Genomic DNA, 25,118 nt, shown 5'->3' on the forward strand with positions numbered 1-25,118 from the left:
TCTTTTTCAGATAGTTTATTTTTAGTATATAGATTGCAATTGATTTTTGTATGTTGATTTTGTATCTTGCAACTTTACTGAATTTGTTAGTTCTAACAGGTCTTTTTATGGAGTCTTTAGGGTTTCCTATATGTAGGATCATGTCGTCTGCAAACAGTGACAATTTTACTTCTTCCTTTCTGATTTGTATGCCTTTTTTTTTTTTTCTTGTCTAATTGCACTGGCCAGGACTTTCCATACTATGGTAATAGAAGTGGCAAAAATGGGCATCCTTGCCTTGTTCCTGATCTTAGAGGAAAAGCTTTCAGTTTTTCACCATCAAGTATGGTGTTAGCTATGAGTTTTTCATACATGGCTTTTATTGTGTTGTTACTTCCTTCTATTCCTTGTTTGTTGAGAGTTTTTAATCATGAGATGATGATGAGTTTTGTCAAATGCTTTCTCTGCATCTTGTGAGATGATCATATGGTTTCTTTTTTTTTTATTGAGGTAAAATTGGTATCTAACATTATGTAAGTCTCAGGTGTACAACATTATAATTCGACATCTGTATATATTACAAAGTGATCACCACGAAAAGTCTAGTTAGCATTCATCACCAGACAATTGACCCCCTTCAGCCATTTCACCCAGCCTTCAACCTCCTTCCCCTCTGGTAACCACCAGTCTGTTCTGTGTATCTATGAGTTTGTTTTTGTTTTGCTTGCTTGCTTATTTTGTTTTTTTAGACTCCACATATGAGTGAAATCATACAGTATTTGTCTTTCTTCATCTGACGTATTTCACTTAGCATAATACCCTCGAGTCTATCTATATTGTCACAAGTGGCAAGATTCCTTTCTTTTTTATGGCTGAGTAGTATTCTATGGTGTGTCTATGTATGTATTTATATTTATATACCATTTCTTTATCCGTTCATCCATTGATGGGCACTTAGCTTTGTTTTCATATTTTGGCTACTGTAAATAATGCTGCAATGAACATAGGAGTGCACATATCTTTTCGAATTAGTGTTTCGTTGGATGGAATGTTCTGTATATACTGTTAAGTCTTTCTAGTCTAATGTGTTGTTTAAGGACTATTTTCCTTATTAATTTTCTGTCTGGATGATCTATCCATTGATGTAAGTGTGGTGTGAAAGTCTCCTACTGTTATTGTATTGCTGTCAGTTTCTCCCTTTAGGTCCATTAATATTTGCTATATATATTTTGGTGCTCTTATGTTGGATACATGTATATTTATAAGTCTTATGTCTTCTTGCTGGATCAACCCCTTTATCATTATGTAATGCCCTTCTTTGTCTTTTATTACAGTCTTTGTTTTAAAGTCTGTTTGTTCTGTTATGAGTATAGCTGTACCAGCTTTCTTCTCCATTTGCATAAAGTGTCTTTCTCCCTCCCTTCACTTTCAGTCTGTGTGTGTCCTTACTTCTGAAGGGAGTCTCTTGTGGGCAGCACAGACATGGGTCTTGTTTTTTTTATCCATTCAGCCACTCAGTGTCTTTGGAGAATTTAGTCCATTTACATTTGAAGTAATTATTAATAGGTATGTACTTATTGCCATTTTGTTTATTGTTTTCTGGCTGTTTTGTAGTTTCACTCTATTCCTTTCTTCTTCTCTTTTTGTCTTCCCTTCTAGTTTGATAGCTTTCTTTAGTGTTATGTTTAGATTCCTTTCTCATTTTCTTTTATGTATTTACTTTAAGTTTTTGCTTTGTGGTTACCATGAAGTTCATATATAACTTATGTGTATAAGAGTCTGCTTTAAGTTGATAGCAACTTAAATTTGAACACATGCCAAAACTTTACATTTTTTCTCCCCCTCCATGTTTTATATTTTTGATGTCATGTTTTACATCCTTTTATTTTATGCATCCCTTAACTAGTTAGTGTCATTTTAGTTAATTTTGCTGGTTTTGGTTTTATCTTTCATACTTGCTTTATAAGTGATTTATACACTACCTTTACTATATAGTTTCCTTTTTCAGTGAGATTTTTTGCTTTCATATGTTTCCTTCATATTAATTGGTAGTGTTTCTTTTCAGTTTAGAGAAGTCCCTTTAACATTTCTTGTAGGGCTGGTTTAGTGGTGATGAACTCCTTTAGCTTTGCTTATCTGGAAAACTCTTAATTTGTCCTTTGATTCTGAATGATAACCTTGCCAGGTAGAAAATTCTTGGTTGGAAGGTTTTTTCCTTTCAGCACTTTGATATATCATGCAGCTCTCTAACAGCTTGCAAAGTTTCCGCTGAAAAATCTGCTGATAGCCTTATGGAGGTTCCCTTGTACATAAAAACTTGTTTTTCTCTTGTGGCTTTTTTTTTTTTTTTGAGGAAGATTAGCCCTAAGCTAACTGCTGCCAATCCTCCTCTTTTTGCTGAGGAATACTGGCCGTTAGCTAACATCTGTGCCCATCTTCCTCTACTTTATATGTGGGATGCCTACCACAGCATGGCGTGCCAAGCAGTGCCATGTCCACACCTGGGATCCGAACTGGTGAACCCCAGGCTGCCGAAGCAGAACGTGTGCACTTAACCGCTGGGCCACCGAGCTGGCCCTTGTTGTTCTTTTTTCTAGCTCCTTTTAGGTATATAGTTAGGTTGTTTATTTGATATCTTTCTTTTTTAATGTAGATGTTTATCACTGTGAACCTCCCTATTAGTACTGCTTTTGCTGCATCCTGTAAGTTTTGGTATGTTGTGTTTTCATTTTTATTTATCTCAGGGTATTTTCTAAGTTCCTTTTTGGTTTCTTCTTTGACCCAATGGTTGTTCAAGAGTGTGTTGTTCAACTTACACATTTTGTGAATTTTCCAGTTTTCTTTCTGCTACTAATTTCAAATTTCATTCCATTGTGGTGAGAAAAAATACTTGGTATGTTTCAGTCTTCTTAAATTTGTTAAGAGTTGTTCTGTGACCTAACATATTCTCTATCCTGGAGAGAGATCTCTGTGAGCTTGAGAAGAATGTATATTCTGATGCTGTTTGGGGGAATGTTCTGTATATGTCTGCTAGGTCTCTTTGATCTATAGTGTTGTTCAGGTCCTCTGTTTCCTTATTGATCTTCTGTCTGAATTTTCTATCCATTATTGCTCTTGATCTGAAAAGAGAACTAGAGAACTATGTAGAGGATGGAGTTGTGTTGCAGAAGAGCTGGCTGGGGTAGCTTCATTTAGAATGAGTTAGGGAAAAGTAATAACCAAGTTTAGAGAAGTCTCATGAAAAACAAAACTAATAGATAAGATGTTCTATTAAGTGAAAATAAAGAGAAAAGCCTGAAAATGTTGTTATAAAGCAACAGCATCTTGATTTGCAAATAACCTTTTCTGTAAAGTTGAATATGAAGGGAAGTAATGATTCCCTAAAATTTCCAAGATTAAAGAGTTGACCAGAAGGTCTGATCTGAAGGGTTTTCTGTAAACACTGTTGACAAGTCTGGGTCATCTGGAGGCAGTTATTAGACTCTGGTTAGGTTCAGAAAGGATTTTCAGAGGAGGTGGCCTTAGAACTGGTTCTTGAGAAAGACTAGGTGAGCAGAGGTATTCAAAACACATGCCAGCTCAAGGAGTCATCGGAGGTCAGAGAAAGCTGAAGTAGGAAACTAAGAGATGAGGCTAGAAAGGTTGCTTGCATCTGAGTTCTAAAGGATCTGTGTACCTTACATGGGAATGAGGACTTCTTACCAAGTGGCCAGAAGGAAACAAAATAAGGAGTTTCAGTAGGAGACTAACAAAATAAGACAATTCTAATGGCAGTTGCAGGATGGTCCAAATTATGTTTAGCAGTTGTGTAATTTGAAGAAGTCCAGGCTGTGGCACAGAGCATGGAGCAGAGGGTCTAGACAAGAAAAACATTTGTGTTGTAGATAAGACAAGATTTGATTAGCAACTGGAAATAATCTTTCTTGTTTTAAAGACCACAAAGAATGAGTCTCTGCAATCTCCCTTGAAAGCTATGCAAAGATTAAATTTATGTTTTTTAATTTTTGTTTAATTTTTTGAATAAATCATACCTTTCAATCTTTGAAAAACCAGAAAGTATGAAAAGGTAGAGTGAAAAATTTACTCTCGTCTTTCTTCCTCATCTGCCTAGCTCCTATAAGCCTCCCTTCCGTGGGTAAAGTTACAGGTACTAATTTCTTTGTAATCTTCAGGGAAAATAATTTTGCATACTCTATTCCAAAAAATGAATATAAGATAAAGTAAGAAACATTTAAGTAGAGTAGAAGTAAGGATAAGAGATTTAAATTCAGAATTTTGCTGAATAAATTTTACTAAGATAGAATCCTTTTTTAAAGTCTGAGGCTGCTTATTAACAAGAATCAAATCATATTAATGCTTATTATGTTAATAGAATGTGATGTTGTTTTAACAATAGTATTGATATTGTGATGTAATAATCCATAGTTTTATACTGATTTGAAAACATTTAGTAATGTCTTAGTGATAGGCTTCTATAGCTAATATTGTTGTCATATTGCCAGTGTGGGAGAAAATTGCCTTTTCTTATATTGTGTTTGTGTTCCTGCCCTTCCTTAACCAGAGTTAGTACAAATATCTATCCAGGAGTAGCTAGCAATAGATACAGATCTAGTTATATCAACTTGTAAGACCTGGGAAGTAGTTAAAACTTCTGACTTTTAAGAAATTCACATGTGAGCTGCTTAGTACATCTGTGCATATAAAGTTGCACAAAGTTTAGTTGTACTCTAGGCCAATATGTATACTTTTTATTTCGTATTCTAAAAGGAGTCACTTTTGCTCAGGCAGTCTTATTATTATTAGCATTGCATTTTTTAGTTAATTGTGCATCATCTGTGTGCGACCTCCTTTTCCCCATTATCACAAATTGCCTTCACACCTGAGGTTTACTAATTAAATACTGAATATTGTCATCAAACTTCATTTCTTTCAAATAGGGTATGTCAGTGAAGTAGGAACAGTGGCAAGATATATTTGGCTAACTTCAATCAATTACGTGATGTGCATGTAATAATATATTTTTGATTGAGGTGTTTTTGCACTGTCATCATACTGACTAGAGTCAGATTCTTACTTGGCACATCCAGATGCTCCAACTTGTGTGACCTAGATAGAAAACATATGGGGATATGTGTGTGTATTTTTAGCACATGTTAAGCTTTCAGCCTAAGGGCAAAATATATGAAAAATTTCAGGAAGTAAAAAGAAAATCTCTATTTTAGAAAATAGTATAGGATTGATGCAATGGTAGGGACAGCAAATTAAAAACTATTTGTTGTAGAAAATGTAGTATTTAAAAATTCAGTTTCTTCTAGATTTTAAATTTTTAATTACCACATTTTATTGTTTAGTTCTTTAATAATGCATCCTGTTTTGAAAATGAATTTTAATTGCCTAAGTAATAGTGAAGATTTAACTTGTTGGCAGACCTCTTTATCATTTATTGCTAGCCCAACTATAACTAGTTTAGAAAATGCTCCTGAGTTAGCTCCCTTGATCTGATGCAATAATTGCCTAGTGTGAAATAATGCTCCAGCACTACCAGCAGTATTTACTTAAAAAAAAATCACATTTAATGGTTCTCATGTTTCACAGCTTTTTTAGAACCTATTTTCTTAAGTGATCTTTTTGCAATTCTGTATATTAGCGATTCAGCAGGTCACGCAGTGAAATAGCATCTTTGCATTAATCAACAGCCAAGATGTATATCTTAGGCATCACCTAAGATTGATGGCCACTCACAAAAGATTATTTATGTATGATTCCTTTTATATGAAATACCCGAAGTATGCAAATTTCTGGAGAAAGACAGTGAATTAGTGATTGCCTAGGGGGAAGATGAGAGGAAATGGGGAGTGACTGCTCATGGGGATAGGGTTTTATTTTTGGAGTAATAAAATCGTTCTAAAATTAGATTATGGTGATAGTCGCACAACTCTGTAAATGTACTAAAAATCATTGAATTGTACACTTAAAATGATTGAATTGTATCATGTATGAATTATATCTCAATAAAACTATTATATTTAGAAAAATAAAAGAAGGCAAAGTTGGCTTTGGATTTCCTAAAGTAGTAGACAGAGGCATTATTTCTAACCTATGTAGTAGTATGACAACCAGCAATCATAATCTCTAAAAACAAAGAGCTAGTTTTAAACTCCACTGGCATTACTTTTCTCTAGAAAAATGTATTCATTTGCTCACTCCTTCAACAAATTAGTGTTTATTGGGCCCTACTGAGTACCTGACACTGTTGTTGGTACCAGGAACTCAATTATGTTCCTGATTCTTCTCCTTTTCTTCGTCTCCAAGTGCAATCACTCACCAGGTCACATCAAGTCTATTTGATATCATTTAGTCCATCCCTGTGTTCTCTTTCCTGTTTACCAATGTGCCTGGTTCCTTTACCCAGTCTGGTGATTCTCAGCCACAGTGTTAATATTAGTAAAGTACCAAAGTGTTTGATGATTTTAGTATAATATTGTTTATGTTTTTCTATACTGTGCATTAGATCTCTAGGACTTATTTACTACTTGTTGCAAGTCTATAACCTTAAACAACATCTGTCCTATCCCCTAAGCACCATCCCCTGGTAACCACCATCTTACTCTATTTCTACGAGTTTGTCCTTAGATTCCACCTGTAAGTGATATTATACAGTATTTATCTTTCTCTGTCAGTTAGCATAATGTCCTCAAGATCCAAAAATCTCTTTCTAACATCCGTATCTGATCATGGCATTTTCCCAATTAGATTTCTCCAGTGACTCTGCATTGCATGTGAGAGAAACTTTAAATTTCTTTGCATGATATGCTAGGTCGTTCATGATCTTGCTTCTATCTTTCTGTCCGCCTTCATCTCCAGCAAGGCATAGCCTCTCTGCTTCCATGCCTTTGCATGTGCTCTTCTGTCTGTCAGGAAGGCCCTTCCCATGATTTGTGAGTGGCAAACTCCTTCTTTCAGGTCTCTCCACTCTGTGAAGTAGACTTAAGTTTCTTCTGCAATGCTCCCACTGTGTTTTGTAATAGCACTTTTCATGGTTCACTATAATTATTTAATACGTTGCTTTTCTTTTATATTTTTAGCTCCTTGAGAACTGGTACCTTGTCCTTTTATCTTTGTATTCCCAGCTTTTACCATAGAATCTGGTACAAAGTAAATGCCCAATAAATATTGGCTGAATAAGTTTAAAATGAGTTTCTCCAAAAATTTTAATTTTTCCTGAGTGTTTATATATTACAATACATGATGAAATTAAGGATTAAAAATACTTGTGTGACTCTATATCCCATGTTTCCTGGAGCAGTGCCAATTTTAAATAGTCTAGTGTATTGACCTTTAAGTATAAATGTAGTTACTAAAACATAGTTACTAATTCTTTGTTTAGAAATATATGCAGTAAACCCAAATCTTAATTTTTAATTGTTTACAATTTATTTTTATATTTTGATTTCATGTACTCTATGTCCTTTTTCTGATTCAGATCACTTTGAAAGCAGTAGATAGTGAAAAGTTGAAATTTAGGATAGAATAATACATAGTTTTTCTCCTTCTCTCATTTTGCTGTGTACTTTGGGACTAATTACTGCATATCTGTATTTATATGATAACAATTATGGGATTTTTAGAAATCTTTAGGTATAAGGAGATCTGCGTAATAAAATTAAGATTGGTACCAAGAGCTGCACTCTCAAAAATGTTCTGACTTTAGGATGCTGGGATAGTAGTAGCTCCTGATCTTTTTGGACTTCTGTTATTCTGGTGTGGTTTCTTTGATTTGGGGACCCGAATTTTACCCCTTGCCCTTCTTGTAAAGGTAAATTATTTATCTGTAAATCAAATAGATTAAAAATAATCTTGTTTTGAGAACTCATTAATACCCTCAAGCTAATTGGAGTTTACATAGCATATCACATGGCCATGGAGGGTAATCATACATGAAAATGCATGTCAGAGACACTCTGAGAATTCCCAATCAGGGTCTGGAATTGGGCCTAACTTATTACTGTCTTCGACTAGAGAGGAGAGAAGTGTTAGCAGAGTAAAAACAGTGAGGGTTTGGAGCTAGAAAGCTTGGGGTATAAATCATGTTTCTGTGACCTACTATCTATGTTTCTTTGGATAAATCAATCTCTTTGAGCTTAAGTTTCCTCATCTGCAAAATGAGATAATACCTGCCTGAAATGGTTATGAAAATTAACAGTAATTTCTAGAATAGTAGTGCCTAGTTAAGTTCTTCATAAATTGTAACTCCTATTTGATTAGTATTAGTAAAACCCTGGCAATAGGTAAAAGGTTTTTCTGTTACACTAAGTATTGTGTAATTTGTCTTATTGAGTAGTTGTTATACTGTTTCTTGTTTCCCAAGCAGGTTGGTCTTTGAGATTCTAAAAACAAAGTGGTTTACAGATGACACAAATCAACAAGCAGAGTCAATGATTATTGTCACCTTGTCCAGAAGACCACATTCCTTCACAGCTGTCCCCTAACATTCCATTTAGAGGACAACATGAATCCGTGTGCTTTCATTTTATTATACATAATCTTGTTAGTACTTCTTCCTGCCTACACAGGTTCCTGGTCATGTTAAGGAGTTCATTTGGCCAGAATTCCTTGGTCTAGTCAGTCTCAGTGTCTCTCTCTTTCAAACCTTCTCCACAATCTGATATCTAAATTAGAGTCTTTTCACTCACAGCAAATAATCTTTCTACATTACAGGAAAAAAAAAAAAAAAGAACAAAGAGGAACTTTACTTTCTTAACCTCCAGCCCTTGAATCTACAAACCTCCTTGTTTGTTGACCCCCTCTTCCCGTACTGCTTCCTGTTCGTGTGTGTGGTATTAAGACCCTCCCTTGATCCATGCCTGCCTCCAGTTACTGCTCTGTGTGCTTTTGCTGTGCAGGCAAACTTTCTGAAAGAGCTGTCTAGAGTCACTCTTCTGTCTCCCCCCCAAGTCACTATATCCAATCGCTGAAATTTGACTTTGTTTACTCGACTTGCCTGGAACTGTGCTCACCCTCCTGATTGCTAAATCCTGTGGCCACATCTCTGTTCTTACCTTGATCTCTGGACAGTGGGCACATAGGACTACTTATTTCTGCTTACTTCCTTGTTCTGTGCACCATACTCTCCTGTGGCTCTTCCTGCCTCTGCGGCCACTCCTGTTCACTCTCTTCTTCCTCTACCTGCCCCTTGAATGTTGATGTTTCCTCCTAGGCCCTTTACACCTTTTCCTCAGGATTTAGGAAGTGCTAAGTGAATATTTGCTGAATGAATGAATTTTGTCTGTGTTTATGGTTTCTCAAGAGATTTGACTGTAATTGGACCTTATTAACTGAAGAAATTGTGATATATAGTACCTGATGTTGCACTTCACAACCAAACTGTAGTCTAGTCTCTCTGAACCATGATTATCTTAAACTGCTGTACTACAAACTTGCAGTGAAAAAAACGGAAGCTCATTATTCAGTTTCTATGTCTGCGAGTTAGCTTTTTCGAAGTTCTCTGTAAATAAAAATTACAAAGGTAATTTTAAAGAGCTACATTATCCCAGGTTTTCTTTTGTTTTTTTTTTTTGAGGAAGACTGGCCCTGAGCTAACATCTGTGCCCATCTTCCTCTACTTTATATGTGGGACGCCTGCCACAGCACGACTTGACAAGCGATGTGTAGGTCCACACCCGAGATCCATACTGGTGAACCCCAGGCCGCCGTAGCGGAATGTGTGAACTTAACCACTGCGCCACTGGGCCAGCCCTTCATTATCGCAGATTTTTATACCAGTTTGAGAGTTTACAGATATCTTGTAGCATAGCTGTCCATCCTCAATAAAATACCTTATTTGGAGTAGCAATTTAATTTAAATATGCTCTGAAATATATACTCTGAAGTTTAGGATTAGAAGAGGGAGGAGAATTAATATTTAATGAAACTATTTTATGCCAGACACTGGCCTGTCTGTTTGCCTACATTGTATGTTTTCATCTTCCAACAACTCTGGGAGATACACATTCTTAGTTATCTTGAAGAGGGAAGAAAACGAAGGTTAAGGGAGGTTAAATAGATTGTAATTGTAACATACAGCTACTAAAATTCAGAACCAGAATTCTCTCAGACTTTATAGCCCATGCATCTTTTCCAAATGACACTGAAAATATGAGCTGGAGATGAATGCTAAATATAGAAATAAGTGGTATAAGTACTTGAGTTTAGTAAATCTAAATTGTATTAAAAGTTGTGTGTGTCATTTTGTCCCTAGGCAGTTATTTGGCAGAAAACGAGAGTATCAGATCATAAGATGGCTCTCATGTCTGTTCTGGGGACTGCTGTTATGGGCAATATGGAATCCGTGCAGTACCACTCAGAAGAATCTCAGGTATGCAACAAAAGTGTTCTTTAAAATGTCTCATTTACCAATGAAACTGTTAAACTAGTTTGGGGCATTGGGATGGCAAGAGGTTTTTCTTTTAACATTTTTATCAAATATGTATTAGGTAAAAAAGAAAATAGAGAGCTTTTATAGTAAACCTCTCTCCCCAGCCCTACTTCCCTTTTTGTCTTTCCTGGTTTTGATTTTTTTTTTTTTGAGGAAGGTTAGCCCTGAGCTAACATCTGCCGCCAATCCTCCTCTTTTTACTGAGGAAGACTGGCCCTGAGCTTACACCCGTGCCCATCTTCCTCTACTTTATATGTGGGACGCCTGCCACAGCATGGCTTGCCAAGTGGTGCCATGTCCACACCCAGGATATGAACCAGTGAACCCCGGGCTGCCGGAGCAGAATGTCCCAACTTAACCGCTGCGCCACCAGGCTGGCCCCTCTTGTTTTAAATTTTAAGTATTGTGCTTACGTTAGTTTTTTTAATGATTTTCAATTTAGGATATCATCTATTTATTTTACACGATGAAAGAAAAAGAGTTGAGTTCTCTTACCTTTGTTTTCCCTTTCCCATCCTAAATAAATACTCTGTCTTCCTTTTCTTGATCTAGCAGCTTCAGACAGAACTTCTTAAGTCCTTATAATACTGGATGAGGTTATTAACACTCCCACTCTTTCTTCTGCTTGCCCTTTCCTCTCTCAGTCATGTCAGCTTTACTTTTATGTTATCAAGCTTAATATAACCTATTTTCTTATGTAACCATTTTTTAAGTCTTCCATCTTTTATTTGAAGATTGATTCTAAAAGTTGAAAACTTATATGGAGCGCTCATTGTTATGACTATAAATAATCTTCATTGCAAACCCAAGTATTGTGCTAGGATTACATTTTCTCTCTAGGGATCCAATGTTATGTCTCTGTGTCATACAAATGAGAATATTCCTATTGTCCCAATTAAATGGAATCTCCTTTTTTGTTCTCCCATCAATTGCTCAGAATTTGTCATGTTTTTCTTGCTTTATGTATGGGCTTTCTTACGTAGTTTTCTGCTTTTCCTGGCTTTCCAAAAGTTTTTCTTTTTTCCTTTTTTGAAGTGAAGAAACTTTCTTCATCATGTCAGCAATAAAATCCAGCTCTTTTAGTTATTCTAGCTAAAACTGGTGATCCATTCCATTCCATTCTTTTTGAAATCATTGTTATTAGAACCCACATATTTCTTACTTAGATTGATTGCATGTCAGGTGTTCTGCACAACTCTCATCCTGGAATTTCTTTTCATAGGACTACTGGTTTTGTCCACCATTTTTTGTTTTTCGTGCCACCTTCTTTCTCGGTATTCATTCTCATTTTTCTGATAATACATCTTTAAGTAACTTCCACAGAAAGTGGACATGAGAGGTAGACTTCGGTGTCTGAGAATGATTTTATTTTGCATTTTCTCTTGTTGATAGTCTGATTGACATAGAATTCTAGATTGACATAATTTTTCTTCAGAATTTTGAAGACATTGAGTATCTTTGACCATCTGTTGTTGCCAATAGGAAGATTAATGCATTCCAGTTCTTTTCTTCTAGGTGATGTGGTTTTTTCCTATCTGAAAGTTGTTAGAATCTGTCCTTCATCTTTGTGCAAGGATGTGTCTAGGTGTGTATCTTTTATTATTTATTTATTTATTAGGCTGAACACTTGGTGTGAGACCTTTTGAATCTGAAGACTCATTGCTATTTCGGCGCTGGATTATGTATTTCCGTCTGTCATAACTTAGATAATTTCTGGTGTTTTGTTTTTTGGTGAGGAAGATTCACCCTGAACTAACATCTGCTGCCAATCTTCCATTTTTTTTTTTTTGCTTAAGAAAGATTAGCCCTCAGCTAACATCTGCCCTAGGAAATTCATTTCATCTCTTTCCCTCCCCTCCATTATTTTTCTTCTTCTTTTTCTCTTTCTGGCACAAAATTAAACTGTAATTGGTTCATGACAGATTGTCCTTATTCAGTTTCTTTATAGAACCACCCATTTGTTTGTTGTTCTTATTTATCTGGCTTTAAGCCTGAAGGCTTTCTGTTCTACTGGTCAGTCAGCTCTCTGTTCTACTCTTCTCCTTTTTCATGATTTGTTGAAATCTCTTTTCTGCTACTGGTTTCCCTCCTATTCTCTTTGCAGTACTGAATTCTTAACTGTTATCATTTTATTAGAGTCTTAGATGGGAGCTTGTGGTCAATTAATGTGTCAAGAGTTCTTTCTGCCTGAGGAACAATTCAGGCCAGCCTTTGTGCCCAACTGTAGTGCCTGGAGCATGGCTGTGATCTGACATGGGTCCTGTCTTTCAGAGCTCCCTTAATAGTTGTTTAATAGTTTTGACACACCTCAGTGCCTCCTTAGACTGGTTATGGTTCCATGTGTGGATGGGGCTATCACATGAGTCAGTCTTACAGTTGGGAATTTTTTTCTCTGATCTGTATTGATATGTGTTGCTACATCTATGCTTACCCATTGATTTTTTTTATTTTCTCTTGAGATAGAATTGCTTAAGGGCTGCTGGTAATCTATCATGGATACCAAAACTTTTGCTGCACCTTCATGTGGTTATTCTTGAGTGGAGGAATGGGGGACTTTGGGAAGCACGTGTTGCTGAGTGGTTCCAGTTCTGTGGGCTATCAGAATGATAAATTGTTGAGCGTCTCTCTAGTGAGAGTGATTGTCTAATTAAATCCCCTCTTCTGTTCATGCACTGTGTTTCTAAATTGCTCTTGTACTTATGTTGCCATCAGCTACCCATCACCATTCCATGCTTTCTGGGCTTGTAAGGAGAGGTGGCCTGTATCAGAGTTTCTTTGACCCCTTCTCATTCCTGGCCCAAAGCAATCTTAAGTTGTTTGCCAACTGCCAGTGGTTGTCCCTTCTCACCCGTTTTCTATCCCTTTTACTTACCTTCAAGTTGTGAAACTTGGCCACTAAAGCCCCTTCGCTGGACTGGGATGGCAGATGCATAGGCCATTGGGAACCTTGGGTGTAGAGAATCTTTATATATCTCTTTCCATTAATGTTCAGGGTCCGTTTTTTATCTACAGGGCCTGCATATGGGAAGAATCTCCTATTTATGGATGGTGGTCTCAGCTGCATCACTGCTGTGGTGGCATTTCTTAGGAGTTTCCCAGTGTTAATTTGTTGTCTTGATGGAGCTCCTCAAGTTTGTTTATTTATTTATTTATTTATTTTTGACATCTGTCTTTTCTTTGATATTTTTCTCTCTGCTTTACTCCATGCCACATTCTGGGTGAATTCCTCAGTACTGCCAGATTTTTATTCCCAAGCTATATTATTTTATGTCCAAGATTCATTTTCCTATTCTTCTCTTCTAAACTTGATTTATAGCTACTAGTTTTGATTTCTTTATCTTTGAGGGTTTTTTTCCAATGGATGTTATTTTTATTTACTCTTTTAAAAACATGGTACATATACTAATTTCAAAGTCTTTCTTATATTAGTCTATAATTTCTACTTTCCTGAGAGAATATTCTCTCATTCTGTGGTATTTAATATGCTTTGAAATTTTAATTTGCAGAATCACCTTGAATACAGATTTACTGTTCTTGTTTTACTTTTTTCTTCCCTACGTTCGCTTCCCTCCCCATGGTTCAGCAGATATCATTCTGCTCCCAGTCCCAGTTCAGAACCAGGCGTTATATTAGTTATGTATACATATATATTTTAAATTTATATATATAAATATATATCTATATATTTAGATATATTTGTATTATAAATACATAAATATATATTTTTATATATTTATATATGTGTTATGTTATATATATTTATATATATTAATGTTATATGTATTTTTTATATATATATAGTCTGCCAAGGTTTTAGAGACCCTTTTTCCTAGCTGACTTGGCTTAGTCTTATTCTTGGTTTGGAGTTGTCTGTGCTCTTTCTTGTGATCCTTGCAAGCAGCTCCAAGCAGTGGTCACAGTATTTTTTTTTTTTTTTTTAAAGATTGTATTTTTTCCTTTTTCTCCCCAAAGCCCCCCAGTACATAGTTGTATATTTTTCGTTGTGGGTCCTTCCAGTTGTGGCACGTGGGACGCCGCCCCAGCGTGGTTTCATGAGCAGTGCCATGTCCGCGCCCAGGACTCGAACCAACGAAACACTGGGCCGCCTGCAGCGGAGCGCGCGAACTTAACCACTCGGCCACGGGGCCAGCCCAGTGGTCACAGTATTTTTAAGCATTTGGAGGAGGGGGCTGTCTCAGTCACTCATGTCCAGTGGAAAGACTGATTTCAATCCCCTGCCTAGTATGAGGTGTTTTCTATCCCTATTTCCATACCAGCATTTAATTTCCAACTGACACAGCTGGTTTATGATCCTAGAGCACATAGAGCTTTTGACTTCAGCCATCACTCCCTGTTAGGTTTTGCATCCATAACATCTTTCTGTTTGTCTTATTTTAAATGGTTAGGTCTTTCAAAATTTTTGTAAAAACTGATTTTATCTATCACTGCAATGTATTTGCGGTTGGGGTGGGGGAGAATAGAGTTTCTGCATGACTTATTCCACTATCCTGAACAGAATTACTTAAATTATTACTTTAGAAACATAACTCCATGGTATTCTAGAAGTTTACTGAAAGAGGAGAAACACTAGTGTTAGGAGACACCAGTCAGAGTTACTTCAACAGAATCAGGGTAGAAGAGGAGATAGGTTTGACAGATTTGGGTAGGTGACACAGCTCTTTATCGTGATAAAGGAATACAGAGCCTATTGGATAGCAGGCTAGAAGTGGGATGAAGTATCAAGTTTTGAATGTGGTGAGCTTGAGATTTTTGTGACAGTGAGTTGAAGAAAGTAAGCATTTGGGGGTGAAAGAAGTAGCATCACTGGTGTATGTGTATAGATGTGAATGAAATTACTCAAAGGGTATAGAGCAAGAAAAAAGGGCCTGATGATGAAACTCAAGGGAATCATCCTCATTTATAGGGGTTAAGCAAAGGGAGAGATATCAGCAAATCAAACTAAAGAGGAAGTATCAGAGAGGAAGCAGAAAGACCAAAAGAGAAGGCTGAAACAGGTTCATGCTTCCCAAAGGAGAGATTGGCATTGGTGTCAGGGTCCGCAGAGAGTCAAATAAAAGAAGGACTGAGTGCCCATTGGAGTTGGTCATTGATGTAGAAGTCAGATTAAAGGAGGTTGAAGATGTAGGGAAGGAGAGAGGGAAGTCCATGATTGAAAAGCAAAAAGAGGGCTAGTATTTGTTTATATTTTTTCTTTGATTTTTGTTTTGCTGTTGAGGTTGAGGAATACTAGGGTACTCCTTTTAAAGTCTAATTTTTTTATTTTGTTGCACTGATTCGGTCTCTTACATTTTTTGTCCATAAACGAGCCTGATGTTAACTTTTTATAGCATTTTATAAGACTTTGCTGTTTGATTTTACTTTTCCATATAACAAATAATAGTTTGTTCTTTTTTTTTTTGAGGAAGATTAGCCCTGAGCTAACTGCTGCCAATCCTCCTCTTTTTGCTGAGGAAGACTGGCCCTGAGCTAGCATCCATGCCCATCTTCCTCCACTTTATATGTGGGACACCTGCCACAGCATGCCTTGCCAAGCAGTGCCATGCCTGCACCTGTGATCTGAACCTGAGAACCGTGGGCTGCCTGTACCTGTGATCTGAACCTGAGAACCGTGGGCTGCCGAAGCAGAACGTGCGCACTTAACCGCTGCACCACCGGGCCAGCCCCTATAGTTCGTTCTTAAGGTTATCTCAAGACATTTTTAAAGCTCACTGTTTGGAAGTAATAGTAATTGTTCAGTGGCCAACCAAAATGGTGTGAAAGGAAAAGACTACCAATATTACCAATTTTTTCTTCATTTTATTCTTCATTCTTACCTATTTGGGGCAGATTTTTTTCCTTTTTTAATTCACAAGCCCAATAAGTCTTTCAGAGACTAAACAGGTTCTCCCTGATGCTCAGCAGGTGCTTTAAGAGGGGTCTCATGTTACCTGGTAAATTATACAACCATTTATAAATGCTGTGAAGTTTTACAGTTAATTAAGTAGTATCATTTTGTAATGGATTATCCAGCTTTATTTATTTTTTTAAAATTGGCACAATTTGGCACTGTGACAATAATGCACTTAGCGTTCTAAAACTGGTAATGCATCTCCTTAAACACTTATTTTCGAGGGTAGAGATAGCCATAGACATAGGTGGCAGCCTACAGGCTTTGTTGATAAGGAGCCTCATGGTTTCTGCTTAACTAAAAATAGCACCCCCACTGACTCTCTCACTTTTCTAAACCTAAGCTGAAATTTTATCAGTGTTTCTTAACAGGTTTATAACACATCTGGTTCCAGTTGTTTTAGCTAAGAGATTGTAGGCCTTTATTTTAAATAACTTGACCAAGATCACATAGCTAGTAGTGGAGCTAGGATCTAAATCATGCCAGTCTGTCTCTATTCTGTATTCTTAACAGTTCTCTATATTATCTTTAAAGGTCGAAGTAGGAGCATTTCCCAGCCTTCTGTTCCCCTCAATCTCTCTCTTCTCTCTGTTTTTTTTTCCCTAGGATCCTTTGTTTTTTCCCTCCTCTTCATGCATTTGTAAAATAGAGAAAGATAGCATAAAAATCATTGGTTTGTCTGTAGAAAAGTTCTCTAGACAAAATGAAGATAAAGTACAACGCTGCTATTAGTGTCAAAGAGTAAAAGAGATTTTTTTAACTCAGAAATGAAAACCCAGTCACATTGACTTCATAGCATACTCAGAATAAAGACAGAAACAGCTACTTCTTTGTAGGAAAAGGTGCCTAAAAAGTAAAGGACAAACAGCTGGAGGAAAGTCACAAATAGGAAGAAAGAAATTTTTAAAAGTTCTAAGATAGGGTTGAGCACAGAGAGAGCAGTATTTATGCTGTGTGTCCTATAATGGTAAGGTATATGCCCATTCATGAAGTTTATGAATGCCAATTTTTCCTTAAAATAGAGTTGCAAAAAGAGAGAGGCAGCGAACACCAATTTAACATGCTTCAGTATTTTATTTAAGGTCAGTGCTCAAAAGAGTAGTCATCAGGAAATAAATGGCTCTTTATATCTTAAAATGAAAAATCCACTTGTTTATTTTTCTGTACCTATTAATGTACTGTATATAGCCAGACCCGTGGAACCACATTTATTGTTGACATTGCATATCAATTCTATAATTATTTATTACAATTATAGATTTATCTAAGTGGATTTCTTCCAAAGCATGGTGCGGACCACTCTTTCACAAGTCTTTCAACCCCAGAAAGGAGTTTCATCTTTATCAACAATCGACCAGTACACCAAAAAGACATATTAAAGGTAATGTGTTTTAGAAAAAGGTATCACTTGGATCAGAAATAAAAACTAGCTCTGTCATTCGTTAACTTGTTACAAGGACTGTTTCCAAGAATTTGCTCTAAAATGATTTGGAAAAGGAGAAAAAGAGATGCAATAACATTTATTAAGCATTGTGCTAGGTACCTTACATATGATGTCTCTGACTTTTCACAAAAACTCTGTGATGAGTTGTTATCCTTATTTATAGTGTAAAAACTGAAATGTTACTGACTTTCTTAGAGCACATAGGCAGGAAGTAACAGAGTTTGGGTTGAACCTTGGACTTTCAAACATCTATGATACTATGATCTTTTAACCATGAAGACAGTTGCACTGGATATTTATACATCTTAATGAATACTTGTGCTTCATAAAGGTTCCGGGCCTCTAAATAAGTATTACTATTCAGGTACAGCTTTTTGTAATAAGCAGTTGTATCCACTCAGTTTCTCAGTTAAATATGCTCCGTTTGGTGGTATTTTAAGGATGGCAATACTATCTTTATTTACATGATATTTTTGTTTTTTATTCATTACATATATTTTAGTTAATCCGACATTATTACAATCTGAAGTGCCTAAAGGAATCTACTCGTTTGTATCCCATTTTCTTTCTGAAAATTGATGTACCTACCGCTGATGTGGATGTAAATTTAACACCAGATAAAAGTCAAGTATTATTACAGAATAAGGTAACCTTTTTCAGATGCTTTTTGCATTAATTTATAAAACTATTGCTATTTACAAACTTACACAATCCTAACCGTTTTTGTGTAAAAAAGATTTGCTTATTTATACATTTCTTAAAATATTTTAAATTTGTGTATTTATTATTTTCATAATTTCCCCTAACATTTGTTAATTTGTATTTTTAGGAATCTATTTTAATTGCTCTTGAAAATCTGTTGACGACTTGTTATGGATCACTACCTAGTACAAATTCTTATGAAAATAATGAAACAGATGTTTCTTCAGCTGACACGGTTGTTAGTAAAACAGCAGAAACAGATGTGCTTTTTAATAAGATGGAATCATCTGGAAATAATTATCCAAATGTTGATACTTTAGCCATTCCTTTTCAAAATGACGTGCATAATGATGAATCTGTAAAAAACACTAATTATTGTTCTGATCCTCAGCTACATGTTGATGACCATTATGATGATCGTTTTAGTAGTGAAGATTCTAGCATTGATAAGAACACTAGAAATTTATTTCAGGAGATTTCAATGAATAATTCATCATGTGAGGACGCCCAGAAGGAATATAGTGAAACTTGTTATGTAGATTCTGTTAAGCATGCCCAATCACAAAATGGTAGTAAAGGCCATATAAATGAGAGTGGGAAAAATGAAGAAGCAGCAGTTCCTGAGAAGTCTTTGGAAATTTGTGCAGATGACTGGAGCAAGGGAAATGTACTTAAAAATTCAATGGGAGAAAACATTGAACCTGTGAAAATTTTAGTGCCTCAAGAAAGTTCAGCATGTAAAGTGAGTAATAATAATAATCATCCAAGCTCTGAACAAAAGAATCTCAGTGAAGGTGCCTATAACAAAAAATCAAATGTGGTAGATAACAAATCTGGACAGCTTACAGCTTATGATTTAATTAGCAATCGAGTAATCAAGAAACCCATGTCAGCAAGCGCCCTTTTTGTTCAAGATCATCGTGCTCAGTTTCTCACAGAAAATTCTAAGACCGGTTTGGAGGATGCAACAGTACAAATTGAAGAACTGTGGAAGACATTGAGTGAAGAGGAAAAACTGAAGTAAGTTTCCAGAGCTTGCATCAGGCCTGAATGCCCAGCTATTTCCATTCTATATGACTCACTGGGTTAAAAAAATTTTTTTTAGCTTCTTATTTATGGAAAAACGGAATGGAAAATGCCTCTTGGCTTTAGGGCTAGAGTAGCTTTTTTGGCATCATTTTCTTTCTTAGGAGTTTTCAGTTTTGGAGTTTTGTTTTTTGTTTTGATACAAGCCTTTAACTGCTTTCTCATTTAAGTTTATAATTAAAAGTTTTCCATCCTTATGAAAACTACCGTTTTCTTCTATTTTTTATTTTATGGTAAAGAATCTTTCTATGACAAGACTTTTTCTTTTTTAAGCTTATGCATTAGAACAATTATAACAGTAGGGTTTTTAAGAAATATCTTGACTATTTCCTTTGGTTAATTGGTCTCCAAAATATATAACACAATACAAAAATGTAACATCATTGCAGATTTAATTTAGTGGTGTTGGTGCTGTCCTATTCAGGATAACTCAAGGCTTCCTTCTAAAAGCTTTTATTGGGGCCGGCCCGGTGGCGCAGCGGTTAAGTGCGCACGTTCCGCCTCTTGGCGGCCCGGGGTTCGCTGGTTCGGATCCCAGGTGCGGACATGGCACTGCTTGGCACACCATGCTGTGCTAGGCGTCCCACATATAAAGTAGAGGAAGATGGGCACAATGTTAGCTCAGGGCCAGGCTTCCTCAGCAAAAAGAGGAGGACTGGCAGTAGTTAGCTCAGGGCTAATCTTCCTCAAAAAAAATAAATAAATAAATAAAAGCTTTTATTTATTTATTGGCAGCTTTTAAACTATGGTGAGGGGTTTTTTTGTAGGTAAATAGATGGTTTAATCTATCTTTGATTAAAATAACTATATATTACTTATCTTTAGATCAGATGATACAAATCAATATTTCAAAATAATGTGATGAATGTTTCTAATTGACTTAGGGCACTTACTATGAATACAAAATACTATGTTTTGAGTGATATAACCCACCAGAAAATGAATGAGTGGAATTAGGCTTCCGGTCACATATTATTATCTAAGACGTCTCAATACTATCTCAAACATCTGGAAAAAATTTAAATGTAGCCTATCATCTGGAGTTTATATTTGGTGATAAACTACATAAATATGTGATTGATTTATTTTTCATTTTTTTATTAGCTTGTTCAGTCTTATAAAGACATAATCAATTTAAAATAATAAAGACCCCTATTAATACCAGTAAGTAAAACCTCCATAAATTAACTTTTCTCTTCACCTTTTTTTTTTATGGAGATTATTGTGTTTTCTTTTTTCAAACATATGGAAAAGTAGACAAAACAGTACAATGAACCCATCACCCTATTTCACCAACCATCATCTCATGGTCAGTCTCACTTAATCCATACCTCCACTCATTTCACTTTCGCTCTTTCACCATTATTATTCTGAAGCAAATCCTAGGATAACATCATCTCTTTCATAAATATGTTAGTATGTATCTGTAAAAGATAAAAGTATTCTTATTTTAAATATAGCTATAATACAATTGTCATAACATTTTTTTTTTGCTGAGGAAGATTTGCCCTGAGCTAATGTCTGTTGCCAGTCTTGCTCTTTTTACTTGTGGAAGATTGTCCCTGAGCTAACATCTGTGCCAGACTTCCTCTGTCTTGTATGTGGGACACTGCCACAGCATGGCTTGATGAGCAGTGTGTAGATCTGTACGTGGGATCTGAACCCGTGAACCCGGGCCGCTGAAGCGGAGTGCACAAACTTAGCTACTACACCACTGGGCTGGCCCTTGTCATAACTTTTTAAAACGTGAATTCTTTAATGTTGTCAAATATTCACTGTGTAAATTTCTAATTATTTCATGAATGTCAGATTTTTTTTGAAGTTTGTTTATTTGAATCAGGGTGCAAATAAGTTTCACAAATTGTTTGTCTTTAGTTTTATCTAAATGAGACAACTATGCAGTTTCAAGATGAGCACACTTAACTTTTAATACAGCAAGCCCACAAAAGTTGAATTGCAGTGACCAGGGAGGTGATGAATTGAGAGTTGTCTGAGTTCTGTGGAAGTAGTGACAGTGTAACAGCTTAAGATAGCCATTCCCTTGCAGTCTCACAACAGCAGATATTGTTCCAGTTGCCTTTTGGGAAATGTCAGCATTGTTTCTCCTTGTAGGCCCCAAGGTGTCAGGATTATAGTTAATAGGCCTCATCCAAAACTTTGTTTATTCTCAGGCAGTAAGTATTCTGGAGTCCAAAATTTTCTCTGTCTTATTGCCATAAGGTAGACAAAAGAGGCATTGTTGGTCAACAGCAGACCTCTGAAGCTACACCTGGGTTCTAACCCCAGTTCCTCTCTTTGCTAGCTTTTTGTAAAAATGTGTGGACAGTATCTCCTGGATTGTTGTGAGGATTAAATAAGATATCGTTTGTTATGATTCAGGATAAATGACCAGCACATAGTAAATGATTGCTTATAATGTTAATCAGAGTTTTCAGTCTGAAAAATTTCTCTGTTGTGATTGACATTATTTTTCATTTCCTTAGGAAAGCTTACTATATGTCAAAAATTGCTATATTAGAATCTTCCAGAACTAGGGGTCTTGGGACCATGATTGACTGTGTCCAAAATCATGATTAGTGAGAAGATATAGCAAAAATTATATCACACTCAAGACTCACACTAACTACCACTTCTCTTCTAGTCTTTATCTTGGAATTCTTTCCATGATCCTAAATTCTACAAGGAGTGCTGAAGGATATGAGAGGAGCCTCTTCTTCTACAGATAATCAGTCTTTCCATCCGTCCTTCCTTTTTTTCCTGTTCTTCCTGTTTCTTTCCCTTCTGTCTTCCCTCCCTTATTTTTTCCCTCCACTTCCATCTTCCCTTCCCTTATTAATTGACGTCATTCTGTGTACAAGGCCCTATGTACTCTAACTAGTTGCTTCAGATACAGTGATAAATAAAACATACTTCCTCTACTCATAAATGGGGTAGTCTAGTGAGGAAGACACAATTTAAACAAGTAGTAATCATAGAATATGATGAATTTTAAAATAAATATAGAAAGTTAGAAAACTCTTAGCAGTTGGGCTTAATCTCATTTATGGGGCAGGAAATACTTCCCTGAATGGAAATCAATCAGAAAAGTGTAGGGAATTTTTTAGGTAAGGGAACAGCATGTAAAAAGTCCCAGAAGCTAGAAGGAAAATGATGTTATTGAGGAAATAAAAAATGCCCTCTGACAGGAACAAAATATAGGGGAGTGTGGTAAAGAAAGATGGGGGAAGGTAGGCCATGGAATGTTCTGTAATCTGTAACAAAGAGTTTGAGTAACAGCTAGGATCAGGGTTTTCTGCTGACAGCTTGGACAGACTTTGGGGTAGATAGTACTTTCATTTTTTTAGTTCTTCCTTTCTGGATTTTTTTTTCTTCTCCTTTCCTCTAGTGGATTAGAAACCAGATTTAGGCTATTTGCTGTGCCACTGGGGTCGTAGTGAATTGATGTTAGCTTTAACAGTAGCTATGAACATATTTCTACTTAAAATAACTAAGAGTGATATTGTAATTATTGAAATGGTATGTAAAGTTTATAATTACATGTAATCTTTAGTCACAAAAACATCATTTGAATTGATCACTGGTCAAATCAGAATATTTTCCATTCAAGTTACTAAATCCCTTAATGACAGTAAATCAAAGGTAGCAGCTGTTTTTACTTAACATTTACTTACTATTCCTTTGGACATAACTTTTTATATTTACCAAGGAACTAATTAAATTGACTTCTGGAGTAAATCAAAAGATTAGTACCATATGTGAAAATTAACACATTATAATTAATTATTAAACGGTGACCTTCATCTTGAACTTATTTTCCACTGTCAGGGAAAAATCTTGAATTCGAATGTCCAAGAGCTAAAAAATACTTATTTATAGAAAACCTATTGAAAGTAAACTGTATGGAAAATCATGTGTTTTATATAGTTAATCCAGAAGTCCAGATTCTAAGTAGAAATGGGAGAAAATAATGTGAAAAATTATGAATATGCTATAAGTAACCAAAAGAGGCATTTTTCATCTACTTTACAATGAAACAAGGTCTTTTTTACATTCTCATTCAAGAAACATTTCTTTATTCAACAAGCATGTACTGAGTACAAACTACATGCAATGATCTCTCGTCTCTGAGTCTCACTTTTAATCTTTAATACAGTTCTCCAAACAATATCATTTTTATTTCTTAACACATCTATTCAAATTTCTCCTTAACAATGTTATATGTGTATTACCTACAAGAGAAGTCAACCAGTTTCTTGAGTTTAAGACTAGAAATAATAGTAATTCTCTCGTCTCAAATTTAAAACTGCATTTAAAAGAATTTAACAAGATTGCTTGAATAATTATCAACCCTTAGTCAATCGTGTGCCCCATTCATTTTAAGATATGTTTCACTATTGAAAATAGTGATAGCACACATTTATCACTATTTTACTATGTGCCAAGCACTATTCTAAGTACTTGATGCATTTTAGCTCATTTTATTCCTCCCATCAAAACTATGAAATAGATATAGACTATCCATATATTACAGATGAGCATATGAGGCACAGAAAAATTAAATAATGTATGAAGGTTTACAGAGCTACTAAGTGGCAGGACCAGGCCAGTCAGTCTCTCCAGGGTCTGCTCTTAACCACTACACTTTGCTGAGCACATAATAGTTTTCAATTCTGGGTCTACATTAGAATCACCCATGGAGCTCTTTAAAAACAATACTGCCCAACCTGGACCTAGGCCTGGAGAATTAGAAACTCAGAGGGGAAGACCTAGGCATCTCAATTTTTTAGAAAAGAGTTGATATAAATACTATGCTGGACTGTCTTTGGCCCTAGAAGTTTCATTTTACTGCTGTTATTATTATTATTTTGTTTTTTGTTTTGAGGAAGATTAGCCCTGAGCTAACATCTGCTGCCAATCCTCCTCTTTTTGCTGAGGAAGACTGGCCCTGAGCTAACATCCGTGTCCATCTTCCTCTACTTTATATGTGGGACGCCTACCACAGCATGGCTTGCCAAGCGGTGCCATGTCCGCACCCGGGATCCGAACCCGCGAACCCTGGGCCGCTGAAGCGGAATGTGTGAACTTAACAGCTGCACCATTCAGCCGGCCCCATTACTCCTATTATTAACCAAAAAGAAAAGACTTCAACTTTTACCCAGTATAATTTTAAAACATCCATTATCTTGTTCCTTTGAAATTGAATTGAATTAGATGGTTTGGATATGTTCAGTTTATTTGAATTTATTTTTTCTTTGATGACTCGAAAGAAATAGCAACTGAAAAAATTAACATTTAGCTATGAAACCATTATAAGTTTAATTATATAATTTTTATTTTGCATGTTATAGTGATTTTAATTGTACTTGTATCTAATTAGTAAGTGGAGTACTAATGTATGTAAATTTTCTTTTGTAGTACTCAGGGAATTGTTTATTCCATGTTGATGTTCCAGCAAATGTATAAGGATCTCTTCAGATCTGGAATTGACTCTTTATTTTATTGAATTATTTCTTTATAATTTTTTTTTTAGTGCCTGTGCCTTCAACACTTTCTTAAAATAGGTT

The 25,118-nt window shown here is 35.8% G+C and overlaps 1 protein-coding gene across 20 annotated transcripts in view; it reads left to right on the forward strand.

Annotated features, from left to right (window-relative positions):
- The window catches only part of PMS1 (PMS1 homolog 1, mismatch repair system component), a 96,902-nt gene that overhangs the window by 56,534 nt on the left and 15,250 nt on the right, over nucleotides 1-25,118 (forward strand). For all 20 annotated transcript variants that reach the window (XM_070580430.1, XM_070580421.1, XM_070580433.1 and 17 more), the window contains 4 exons: nucleotides 10,238-10,354; nucleotides 17,581-17,703; nucleotides 18,269-18,412; nucleotides 18,596-19,488. In XM_070580430.1, the coding sequence (XP_070436531.1) occupies nucleotides 10,238-10,354; nucleotides 17,581-17,703; nucleotides 18,269-18,412; nucleotides 18,596-19,488 (1,277 nt within the window). The remainder of the gene's footprint in view (nucleotides 1-10,237; nucleotides 10,355-17,580; nucleotides 17,704-18,268; nucleotides 18,413-18,595; nucleotides 19,489-25,118) is intronic.

This window comes from Equus przewalskii, chromosome 17 (assembly GCF_037783145.1).
Source record: "Equus przewalskii isolate Varuska chromosome 17, EquPr2, whole genome shotgun sequence".
Classification (NCBI taxonomy): domain Eukaryota; kingdom Metazoa; phylum Chordata; class Mammalia; order Perissodactyla; family Equidae; genus Equus; species Equus przewalskii.